Genomic DNA, 12427 nt, shown 5'->3' with positions numbered 1-12427 from the left:
CTCCCCCTCTCTTCACATCATCCATCCCCTCCCAGGTACGTCCACTCCAAGAATCGGGCCAACCTGCCCTACAGGCTGGCACTGAACCACCTGGCCGACCGCACCCCGGAGGAGATGGCCGTGCTGCGGGGGCGGCTGCAGGACCAAAGTCCCGACAACGGGCAGCCGTTCCCACTGGCGCCATACGCTGGCATCATCCTGCCTGAGAGCCTGGACTGGAGGCTGTACGGTGAGGAAGGCCACTTGCGTCCGCATTGTCCACACATCCCTGGGGCTGCTTCACTCCCCGACTGGCTGCAAAGTCCTTGTTCTCCTGCAGTCCCCTGACAAGTGGGGGACACCCTCGGCCTCCAGGCGAGGCTGAAATGCAGCCCTTAGGCCTGCCAGAGCCTTGGGCGGCTCCCTGCTTCAGACCCACCTTTCAGCTGCCATCCTGTTAGATGGGGCCTGGATGGAGCTTGGGAGAGGGGGACTGTCCCCTTCAAAGTGCTAGGGGTCAGTCGGGCCCTGTTCCATGGCGTGTCCCTCTAGGGTTCGTGGGACTCCTTGGGTGGATGAAGCCCTAGGGAAAGGCCGAGGCAGGTGCTGGAGGAGAGGAAGATGGTCCCAGGGGAATAGTCTGTCTCTTTAAGGGCCCAGGACCCGGAGCCTTGGAGGGAAACAGGGACATGGGCAGGGCTCCCCTCTCGCAGCCAGCCCGGATGAGCCCTGGTAAGGAAGGCAGGATATCTGCTGCCTCCTCTGTCTCCCAGCAGGAGAGACACCAGCTTGGGGAAGCAGGGCTGCTTGCCTGCTGACCTCTCCCCGCCCAGGGAGGAAGAAGCTAAGCCAGTGGGTCTCAAACTTTTGTACTGGTGCCCCCTTTCACACAGCAAGCCCCTGAGTGTGACCCCCCCTTATAAATTAAAAACACTTTTTATATATTTAACACTATTATAAATGCTGGCTGCAAAGCAGGGTTCGGGGGGGGGAGGCTGACAGCTCGTGACCCTCCACGAAATAACCTCACGACCCCCTGAGGGGTCACGACCCCCACTTTGAGAACCCCCGGGCTAAGCGAAGAGGGGCCCAGCTAGGAGAAGCTGCTGTAGGCTGCCGCTGGCCTGAACCAGCACCGCCCCAGAGAGGAGGACTGGGGAGAAGAAGGGTGGGGCTTGTGGGGCTCCCGAGGGTAGTAAATCAGAGCCCACGAAAGGGGGAGGCAGTGCTCAGTGCTCGGCTCCGGGAGTCAGAGAGCCCGGAGGGAGCTGGGGGCAGGGTGCCTGCAGGGCCGTCCCAGCTGGGGGTTGCTCTGGAGATGGCGACCCTGGTGTAGGGCTCCTCCTGGCACGAGTTGTTTTACCGTAACTCGACAGAGGGGGGCAGTGTCGAGCATCGCTCCCAGCTCCCAACACTGAGGAATAGTAGGAGGAATTCCCAGGTCAGCGCGGTGGGGAGAAGAGACAGGCTGGGGGGCCCTTTCAGTCCATTCCCATGACGGCGTCAGACTAACCAGCGCTGGCTGGGCTGGGGAGAGATGGAGGTTAGCTGGATCCAAGCTAGCATGGGTGTGTCTCCCGGAGGTGGAAATGACCCCTCCAGCTCCAGGGTCGATGTATCCCGAGTCGTCACTCCCGCACTGAGGGGGCCGGAAGGTGTAATCGACGCCAGCTTAGACTCCTCTCTGACTTTGGCCTCCCACTCGAATAACCCCGACTCCAGCAGGGCGAGTGATAGCTTGTTACCAGGAGTGTGATGGAAACTGGACTCCTCCTTCATGCTCATGACCCACCGAGTCACCTGCGTGGGCCTCTGCTCTCCGGCGAGATGACCCAGAAGTTTTCCGCTTGCTCTTCATGTTGCATTTCTTCAGGGTGTCGAGGCACCTGGGCTGGGGGAGCAGGGCGAGTGGCAATTGCCAGGGGAAAGGGGGGTGAAGAACGGCCATCTCGTGGTAAAGAGGCCACGTGGCTGGTGACTCCAGGCGTTCAGGGGCCAGGGAGATCAGAGAGCTGAAATGTGGGAGATCTGAGTTCTCTACTGCACGGGGCTCATTTCTTATTCTCTCCCCCAGGCGCGGTGACCCCAGTGAAGGACCAAGCTCTGTGTGGCTCCTGCTGGAGCTTTGCTGCTACAGGAGGATTAGAAGGTGCCCTGTTCCTCAAGGTAACAACCCGGCTGCCTCCTCGTCACACCCGCAGCTTGTACGAGCAGGGATCACACCACAGGGTGGAGCAGCCAAGACACCCCCCATTGTGGGTCTTTCAACTCTCATATGTATTGTGGTAGCCCCGAGATGCCGCGGCTGAGATCACGGCCCCGTTGTGCTGGGAGCTGTACGCACACACAGTCAGAGACAGCCCCTGCCCGGAACAGCTTACACTCTGCAGAGACAAGGCAGGGGGTAGGAGAAGGCTGGTATTGCTATCCCCATGGAACAGGTGGGGAAGTGGATACAGAGAGATGAAGTGACTTCCAGGGCCACACAACGAGCCAGGCATCAAACCCAGACCCCCTGTGGGCCCGGCCAGTGCCTTAACCACAAGACGCGGCCTCCAGAGCAGATTAGTCTCAGCTACTGACTGGAGAGTCCCTGCTCTCAGCCCCACGGGTGTAACTCTGCCTGGAGTCCTGCCCCAGGTGCTCCCCAGTTCGAGCAGTTCTGGCTGGCCGCACCGGCATCGCTGACCAGATGATGCTCCCCGAGACACAGCTCCCGCGGTCCATGTATCCCAGCCCGGGGATGGAGGGAGAGCGGTCCCCAGAGCATGGAAGGGGGGATGTAGTATCTCCCTGGACGTGGTCTTGGTGAGCCTGTGTGTGATGTGTCAGCCTTGACGTAAAGGGGACGGTGAAGTTAAAGTTTGAGTTCTCTGTGCCCGACCCTGCCCTCCTCTCCTCCCCAGACCGGAGGCCTGACCCCCCTGTCTCAGCAAGCCCTGATCGACTGCTCCTGGGGCTTCGGGAACCACGGCTGCGACGGCGGCCTCCCTTGGCGGGCTTTTAAATGGGTCAAGAAGCACGGTGGCATACCAAGCGCCGAGGCCTACGGGCCATACAGGGGCCAGGTGAGTCGGGCTGGTCTTCTAGGCACCTGCTAGGGGAGCCGCAGAGAGAACTTGTTTGACCTGCTCGTGCAGCGTGACCTTGGGCCGAGGGGGGATGTGACTCCGAGAGCCCCGGGGAACCCTGTGGGCTCCCTTGGCAAAGGGCTGGGGCTGCTGACGGGAGAACTTGGTGCAGGGCCCAGCAAAGATGGAAGTGGCCTGGGATGGGATCCTGGGAGCAGCTGATTCCCCCTCCCCCCCCGCCCCACAGCGTGTCTATTGTGTAGCTGGTGAGTCTCAGGTATGGTCCTGGCTCCTCCCCTGACGCCAGACAATGGATATTGTGAGCCTCCGTTCGCCAGCCTCTAGTGCTCTGACGCGGCCAGAAGAGGCGAAATCCATCCCTCCACGCACCGTGCAGGGCCCTGGCATGAGATGAGTCTCCAGCATACCCTAGATATTAGCGGGGTCAGGCAGAGGTTCATACCTCTGGGCGGATACCAGCGCCCAGAGCCCAGGCTGGGCACTGGGATAGCAGGCGATGAGGCCAGTGGCTGAATTTCCTGGTGCTCCTTGTGGATCCTGCACCACTGAAGCCAACGGGAGATTTATCGTTGATTTCAGTGAAGGCAGGATGTGGTCCAGAACGAGCGGTCTGAATTCTGAAGGTATCTGTGGAGTGGATGGGCCACCCAGCGCTGGGGCTGCAGGAGGAGAGGGGGGCTGCAGGGCCAGTCTGGCTAACGTTCCAGGGACCCCACTCCGTCGTGATGCAACTTACTAGCTATGTTCTCCTACCTCCGATCCTTGACATTATAACCAGTTTTAGACAATGCGCCAGGGCTTTGATTTTACATGGAAGGTGCTCCGATACCACAGCGACGGGCAGTGGTATAAAACTCTTGGAGGAACGGATAGACAGGCAATTGCGTCTGAAGATCCTGAAATCTCCCCTCGCTGCAGAATTCTCGTCCGTTACAGAAATCTCAGATCCAAGCAAACCTACCTGCTCCACTCAGCTCTGAGTCCCACGAGTGTTTCTTCTCCACGCTTCCCATTTAGTGCTGTAACCCTCGGTACAGCCCCTCTGCAGCGCCTGGCCCCCGAGGGGTTTTTGTTAAATGATGAGAGGGGACTTGTAAGGCTCCGGAAGGCTAGAACCCAGGTCTGCAGAGTGCCGGGGGATTGGTGCGGCTCTCCGCAGCGTTGCAATGAATAAACCCTGGGAGGATACGCACCACAGGAAGTGCCGCCCACGCAGACCCGATTGCAGCGCTTCTGACTGGTCCACGGGCACTATTTAAGCATGGAGGGCGTTCCAGGAAGCTGTCCGTGCAGCTTGGCAGCATGTGGCTTATTGCCACCACAGGCCCTGCTCTGGTCCCTGATTTGGACCTTGGCTCCTGATCCTTAACTCCGCCTGCAGTCCCTGCCTACACTCCTGACTCTGGTTCTGACCTTCGCCTTGACTCCTGCTTTCTGCCTCCGGCTCTGACCCCTGGCTTGAGCCCTGACTCCCACCAAGCCTTCCTTCTGGTCCTACCTGCTAGGCCAGACCACCCATGTCCCAGCTCTGCCAGAGCTTAACAGATGCACCGAACCCTTCTCCTTGCCTCGTGGAGTGTCCCACTAATGGGCCGGCCCAGCTGCCAGAACCGCTGCTGGTTCTCCCTGGGCTGAGCGGGCAGGAGAGGGCTGAGTTTACTGGCTGGCTGGGTCTGAGCTGGTGACGTGTCACGGATCAGCTGATCCTCTGGTTCTTATCCAGGCTTGGCTGCAGTGAGGGGGTGGATGGGGGTTGCTCTGTGAGCATTCTGGCTGGACGGGGACACTCAAACCCTACTGCTGTTAAACTCCCGTGTCCCGCCTGCCTCCTAGAACGGATACTGCCACTACAACTCTACTGAGCTCCTTGCCAACATCACGGGCTACGTCAACGTCCCGGCCGGCGACGTCACTGCCCTGAGAGCCGCCGTCTTCAAGAACGGCCCCGTGGCCGTCAGCGTCGACGCCTCCCTCAAGTCGTTCATCTTTTACTCCAACGGCATCTACTACGATCCCCAGTGTGGTGAGTCCAGCCCTGCCAGCCGCGTGGCGCTCCCGGTGGGACGAGATTGCATGGCTAGCAGGGGAGGCTGTGTCATGGTGATCTTTTGCCAGGCGCTGCTGGATCCCAGATTGCTCAGGAGACAGGGTGGCCGCGCACCCCCATGGGCCAGGAGAGTCCCAGGCTGTTCTGTTCCATTGAGGGTTTCTCTGCTGGCTCCAGCACCACGGGCCGGGTGGGCTCTAGTGCGTCACGCTGCTCTCTGTACTCGGGCACCCCCTCCCTCTCCCAGTGCCGCCGGGAAAATCATCAGGGGGCCGCACGTGGCTGCCAGCCTGGGGGTGCTGGTTCCTAGTGCAACTGTACAGAGCCACCTCTGTGCATGGCAGGACATCCCCCAGGTTGAAGAGCGCCCAAGCAGCACAGAGCCGGGCTGGCCCCTGATCACTTCCACAGACTCCAAAGGTGTATTGAAGGGAGGCAGCAGAGACCCTAGAAATCCAAGGGCTGGGCGTCCCGTTCAGGGCTGCAATCCAGCCCCGTGAGGGGTTGCGTCACCACCTGCCCCGCAACGTTGGGGTGGTAGCTCCCAACCAGGGCTGCTGACAAACAGACTGAGTGTCTGTGTACGGCTGCAGCGCTGGTCCAGCTACTCTGAGCCCGGCAGCCTGGTAGCAACACTCCAGCCACACTCCGGCTTCCACCAGCCTGGGTTACTGCTCACAGGGTGACCCCAATACACTCCCAGTCCCAGGTTTTCCCCCAAACGTGTGTTCTGCGCTGCCCAGCCCTTTCCTGGACGGTTCAGCTATTACCAGTCCCCAAGGGGTCAATATTCAACAATTTGCTACTTTAACCGGAGTTACCAAACAGTTTGGTTTAAACACAGCCCTGGATTAGTTTAGTTTAAAAATAAAACACGTTTATTTAACTACAAAGAGGGAGGTTTTGAGTGAGCGCAAGGCTAAGGTATGAAAGTCAGACATGGTTGAGAGAGAAATAAAGCTAAAACACTTTCTGGCAGCTAAAACTTCACCAGCGAGGCTTGGGTCAAGGTAAAATCCTCACGACAGGTTCCCAGCGACAATGCTGCCCAAATTCTCAGGTCAGGATCTCCCCCGGCCGGTTCCTTTGTCGTCTCAGATGTGTGTGAGAGAGGGAGAGATCCCTTGGGTGGTTTTGCCCTTCACTTTTGCAATCCACTCACCATTTGGAGTAGATTCTTCTGAGATTTCCCCCTCAAAACCACATTTATTCACACAGTAAAGAAGGTGACATGGGATCTGCTGGTGAAGGTGGCTCCTTCTCCCCTGTGCATGCTGAAATGCAGACTTGCTATGTCTCCAGCCCCAGGACCCTGTTTACTACTTACATGTAAACGGAGATGAACCCACGTTGCTTTGTTTAAGCCAGACCTGCTTAACAACTCTTGCCTAGGGAGGGCTGTGGGGGTTTGACCGTACGCTAACATCGTGCAGGGGGAATTCATAACTTTACATAGAATGTTGCTGCGTATCTTTCACCAGAATGTTATTGACCAGCAAGTTGTTAGTTTTCAAAAGAGACCTCACAAGGCATATCCGGTATAAAGACGATCACAACAGTGTGTCGGGGCGGGTGGGGAATACAGCGGTGCTTTCGGTCACGATGGCACCCCAGCATTCCTGCCTCCCTTCTGCCTCCGATCACGCACCTCCCCAACGACAGCTCTTAGAAAGGTGTTGCCTTCTCCGGCTTGACGAATCCCGGATAACTGGAGCAATGCTCGGGGGTCTTCCAATGCAATGCGCCACCCCCCTGTGCTAAGAGCTTTGCAAGAGCTTTGCCCGGGCTCCGCCACCAGGGGGCAATCACAGTCCATCCTAGGTGCCCCAAATAACTTCCCTGGCAGAACGAGGCTAGCCGGGCGGCCAATACCACCCCTCCCTCTTGGCACAGCCCCATGCAAAATAGACCTGACTGTATAACTCTCCAAGCTGCCTGCAGGAGGGCATTTGATTCACACCAGGGAGGAAGCTACGTCTCAGGAGAGTCCCAACCCGCGGCATCCGATGCAGAAACGATTCAGTGGGGCACGCTGGGCTGGGTTAGGCGGGAGGTCAGACTAGATGGGCGTAATGGTCTCTATGGGCCTTAGTATCCATGGATCTGCCCCCACGGATCACTCCAGGGTTGCTGTAGCTGGCTGGCTGAGGCTGTTTCTCTGCGTGAGACTTGTCTTTTGGCCTCCTGGGAATGCAAGAGCCCAGATGCTGGGGGGGAGAGTAACCGCAGCGGGGTTAAGAGCAGCACGAGAAGCCCCTTTGCTAATCTCCTTTCCTCTCGGCCGTAGGGAATACCAGCAGGAGCTTGAACCATGCGGTGCTGGCCGTGGGCTACGGGGTCCTGCAAGAGGAGAGCTATTGGCTCATCAAAAACTCCTGGTCCACCTTCTGGGGTAACGACGGCTACATCCTCCTGTCCATGCAGGACAACAACTGCGGGGTGGCGACCGCGGCAACGTACCCCGTCCTGGCGTGATCTCCAGCCGCTCCTGGGTCAGAGGGAAGCGCGCTGGCCTCGGGATGCTGGTCCTTAGCAGTCTGCGCGTTATCTGTGCTTGCTTGTGCTCTGGACGGGACCAAGCCGGGCTGCTTTAGCGCCTGATGCTGCATGGCCTAGGCACTTGCTTGTTCATGCTGAGTGCCCTGAAATCCCAGGGAAACTAAATGGGAGCTGAGGGCAACTAGGGTCTCCTCTCGCTGGGGCGGATTTCAGCCCAGCCCAGGGTGTGCTGCAATACGAGGTGTGACTGCAAGCCCAGGTCGGCAGACCCGAGCGAAGTTGGATCTAGCTAGCCGCAGTCTCGGCGAGCCTTGATCTAGCGAGATCAAAGCTGGCTCGAGTAACACCGCCAGTGTCGCCACGGCAGCCTCCCGAGTCCCCTCCCTGGGTACTGACTCCAGCAGCTAGCCTGTGCCGCCGCCCACGCGGCTGCTGTTACTCAAGCTGGCTTTGATCTAGCTAAATCAAAGCTAGCTGGGCTCTGCCTACAGGTGTGGCAAGCTCCCCTCCTGATTGCAGCACCCACATGCAAAGAGCCCTTTGCGGAGCTTTGCAATGCTTTAGGTACGGAGCGTTCCTGGCACCGGAGAAGTCAGACCAGCTGCTGTAGGTGGGGGGAGCCCTAGCTCCGGCTGGGAACTGAAAGGAGGGGTTCTCTGGATGGTGCTCCGGCCCCTCTTCCCCTCTCTCCCTGTAGTTGGCTAGCAATCTGGTGAGTTACAGTAACTAGGGCAACTCCCAGGCCTGCAGCTGGCAAAGAGAAACTGCTGATGCGACTGATTCTGGTCCTGTCAATAAACTCGCTGGTAAAGGCACAAAGTATTCTGGTCTTTGGAGGGTTGTCTGTTTGCTGGGCTCCCCCAATAATGGAGTGGGGTGGGGAACCCAGCTAGGCCGGTGTGGTCACAAGGGAAAGCATAAATGACCCCTCTTGTAAGCCAGGACACCTGGATTCCCGCAGCTGCAAATCCCCTCTGTGCTGTGGGACTCTGCTCCCGAGCCTCCGCTCTTGTGTAAAAGAGAGAAGGATCATGCCAGCCCCCGTGGTTGTGAAGAAAATCGTAGATGCAAACAGAGTCTAACGGCTGCGTCGTCGTCTTTCTGAGTCTGCAGGGAGCCTGAAATGAGAGTTCTGTTGTGTGAGAACTGCCCTGTTCTTCTCAGTTAGTTGTTAACTCTGAACCCTAGTGATGTTCCTTTAAACATCAGCATTGTTATTTATCTCCCTGCTGATCATCCGAGCCAAAGAGTCCAGCTAATGTGCCTTACCCCTTGATCCCAAACTGTCCCCCTACGTCTCCCCGGGGGCCAGAAATCTCCAACTGCTCCGGACCCAGCTGCCAAAACCTCCGGCTTCCTCCGTGATGAGCTAGGGAGGCTGCCCAGAGGGGTCGTGCTCTTTGTGTCTGAGGGGAGGGTCAGCAATGACATGGGGCTGCTGGCCGCTGAGTCCTGTCGGGGTGCACACGTCGCTGCCAGGGGAGACAGTGTAGCCTCCAGAGATAGGAAGGCTCCTTCTTCCAGCAGTGCAGGGGCTGGATGAGGGGACCAGGGACTGGGAATCCAGGTGCAGTGGCCCTGAACTGTGACATGCCACAGTGACTCAGAGAAGGGAGTGACCAGCACCCACCCCTGCAGTGGGCTGAGTGGGCCTTGACGGTCTCCCAGCCAAGCACTGACTCAGCCAGTTGCTGCTGAGCATGCGGGATGCGATGGGGCATAGCACACGGGTTTGCCAGCCCGGCGTACCCCTGCCCTTTCTGTGGGACCTGGGAGTTCAGCTGCTTTCCACATCCTCAGCTATTCAGCCTCTGAGCCTCTTGTTTTCTTCTGAGCTGGGCGCCCTGCAGCCACCCCCTTCCCCCGTGGGCCCTGGCTAGCTGCCTTGTGCAGGCCAGCGAATTCCGTGGTCTCTCTCTGCACGGTTTCCCCAGGCAGCCTACCAGTGAGCAGTCACAGCTGGGAGCCCAGCCTAGGGAACGGTCCTTCCACGCTTTGGGATCCCCCGTCCGGCAGCAGCATCACGTCCTAGGCGAGGTCAGTTCTGGTTCTGCTAGGAATCCCTCACTGGACACAGCTCCCTCGGTTAGTGGGATGCAGGGGGCTAGGGGATGATGTTTGGAGGAGTCCACCTCGCTCGCAGTCCTTGGGGTGACTCGCAGGAGTGCAAAGCTCTCAGCCTGGCACCCTACACAGCACGGACCACAAACCCCAGGGTGCAACCCACGAGCATTGTTCAGCTCACGAGTTTCCCCACGGAGGTGACTCTGGCCAGGGGGAAGCCACTTCCAGAAGTCATGCCTTCCTGCTCACATCCCGCGTCCGGCCACCGCTCCAGCTGGCTGGCTCTGACCCAGCGCTCCCGGGGTCAGCACGCCGGGCGTGTCGCGCTAGTCTCTGGCACGGCAATGCCAAAGACCCGGTGCCTGCTGTGTCTGTTACTTAGCGACCCTCTGTCGCCATGGTAGTACCGGAGCTGCTGGGCTCGGGGCTTTATTACACTAGCCGCATTGAGCCTCCGCTCAGCGCTGGAGGCAGCACACAGGCCTGGGCCGGTCTCACCTGGGCTTCTTGCTCTGATGGTCTCATGCGATCCCTGCAAGCCACTGTCGCAGCTCCGGCAATGGGACTGCTGCGGCTGCCTGGTGTGACCCCCCCACACACCTCCCACAGCAACGCAGAACTGGGCTGCAGAGTCCCGGCCGGTAGGCGATCAACGCACCAGGCCAACGCCAGCACACGGCTGGGTGGAGCTCACGCAATCGCCCGCTGCTGCAGCCCCGCCACACCCATCGCTGCTTTGGAAGAGCCTGTTTTTCCATATGGAAGAAGAAGCCCCAGTCCTACGGTTCCGAGCCTCCCACGGTGCCGGAGCCTTGGTTCCCGCACTGATGCAGGAGCAGAACCTCACTCCTTGCTGTGGCCTGAGGCTTGCTGAAGGCGTGTCCCCTGCCTGCTGGGGCCCGTACAATGGGCTGGGTGCAGCCGCCTCCTCCTGACTGCGTCCTGGTCCTTATGCAAACGCCCCTGGCCAGGTTCCCCTGCAGACTCGGGGCAACGCTAGCTCTTAGCGTGCCCGAGCAGCAAGCTAGCGGCTAGCTCTCCACCGCAGAGCGAACTCAGGCAATCCACGCTCACGTGGACTCCTCCTGGGTCAGCCTAAGCCAGGGAGCGCGGCCACGCAGCGCGTTTGCAAGCCGCTGGGGCGTCGTGCTAACATGAGCTGTAGCCACACCCCGGAGGGTGGGTTCTCGTGCGTGGACAGGACTCGAGTTAGGGGTGACACCCACGTGCACGGCAGCGAAGACGAGCCCTGAGAGTCTGGTCAGCTCCTCGGGGGCTGTTTGCAGGCCTAGCGAGGCCTGGCGGACCCACCCTGCTGGATCAGCCTCTAGGCCCTCCCAGGCCAGGATTCGGTCTCAGGCAGGGGCCAGCCCCTCAGAGGAAGGTGTAAGAACCGCGGAGCAGCAGCTGTGGGAGAACCTGCTCCCCGCAGTAGGTCCCTCCCTGACCTTGATCACCTAGAAGCCGGCTCCAGCCCTGAAACACGAGGTTTGGTTCCCAGCGTTGGGACCATCACATGATCCCACATCTGCCCTCCGCAGGCAGCGGTCCCCGGTTCTCCTAGGACACCCTCCCTCTAAGCCTTGGAGGGATGAAGCCGGTTTGCCAGGCCGAAGGCCACAGCTGGGTCTGCTCCCCCAGCCCAGGCTGGGGAGGCCTCGTTGGAGCTGCCCTGGGATGGGAGCTCAGCTCCAGGGAAAGGGGCAGCTGCTCCCCACACGCACTGGGGCAACTTGAGTCTGCCCCGCCTCCTGCTGCCTCCTCTCTCCGCGGGGGAAAGGCTCCGTTCAAACCCCAGCTGCCAGCCTGGAGGAGGGAAGCCCACAGCAGGCTGGTGGGGCTGGGCCCCATATGAACGGGTGGCACTTGGAGACTTCCCACCGTGGCTTGGCAGCAGGGAGGGGCACCCATGCTGCCCAGCCGTGAGCTCCACCTGGGCCTGGCAGGGAGGGGCCTTAGCGCCGGCTGGCGGGGCAGAAGGTCTGAGCTTGCTGGCTGGCTGGCCCCAGGGAGGAAATGAAGATCAGCTGCTAACTGGAGGCAGCTGCCCCTGGCTTGGCCATTCTCAGAGCAAGTGGGGTTCCCAGCACTGGCAGGAAGCCACCCCTACAGCAGTGAGGACCCCTGCGTGCCCCCGAGGGCTATGCCAGCACCAAGAGAGCAGCTGCAGTGGAGGGGAGCCACCGCTGCCAGGTACTGAGGGAGAAGGAGGTTTGCTTTGGGGGTGAAGAGGAATATGACCTGATGGCTTAGGGGAGGGGCCGGGGCAGCGTGCACAGGGTGTCCTGCCCCGATGGCAATGGTCGGGAGCGCGCACAGAGCAGCGTGAAGCCAAAACCGCCTTGTGAAGCAAGTGCACTTTAATTCCCCCAGCTGGTTTAAAAGAGAGATAGCACTTTCCCAGGGACTTTATTGCCAGCAGTGGCGTGAGCAACTTCCGCTGCATCCCCGTGGGCTTCTTTGGGCTGCTCGGTAGCCAGGCTGCCATCCTAGGGGGACAGTACAGGCAGCCCCCTTTTTCACACCTCTCCCCCTCCCCAAATTACCACACCCCCCTTGATTGCTATGGTATGTTCCCACCATCCTCCCCCTGAGTGGCTGCTTTCCCTTTCACTCGGATCCGTGAGGTTCCGAGGAACTGATTTGCTCCCGACGAGGGCTGAGGCAGGGGGACCGTATACATTCGCTTCTCCAGCGGGTGTCTCTGCTAGGATGAAATCCACACCGGCCTGCAAAGCAACAGCCC

At 59.7% G+C, this 12427-nt stretch overlaps 1 protein-coding gene across 1 annotated transcript in view; it reads left to right on the top strand.

Annotated features, from left to right (window-relative positions):
- Positions 1 to 8417, top strand: part of LOC135893925 (uncharacterized) — a 28965-nt gene extending 20548 nt beyond the window's left edge. Inside the window, exons 8-12 of the mRNA XM_065421895.1 lie at positions 36 to 229; positions 2054 to 2145; positions 2886 to 3047; positions 4905 to 5094; positions 7406 to 8417. Of these exons, the coding sequence (XP_065277967.1) occupies positions 36 to 229; positions 2054 to 2145; positions 2886 to 3047; positions 4905 to 5094; positions 7406 to 7593 (826 nt within the window). The 3' untranslated portion in view covers positions 7594 to 8417. The remainder of the gene's footprint in view (positions 1 to 35; positions 230 to 2053; positions 2146 to 2885; positions 3048 to 4904; positions 5095 to 7405) is intronic.
- Positions 8418 to 12427: the final 4010 nt, after the last annotated feature.

Source organism: Emys orbicularis, chromosome 23 (genome assembly GCF_028017835.1).
Source record: "Emys orbicularis isolate rEmyOrb1 chromosome 23, rEmyOrb1.hap1, whole genome shotgun sequence".
NCBI lineage: Eukaryota > Metazoa > Chordata > Testudines > Emydidae > Emys > Emys orbicularis.
Note: the sequence above shows the minus strand (reverse complement) of the source record. Positions and strands in the feature narration are given on the sequence as shown.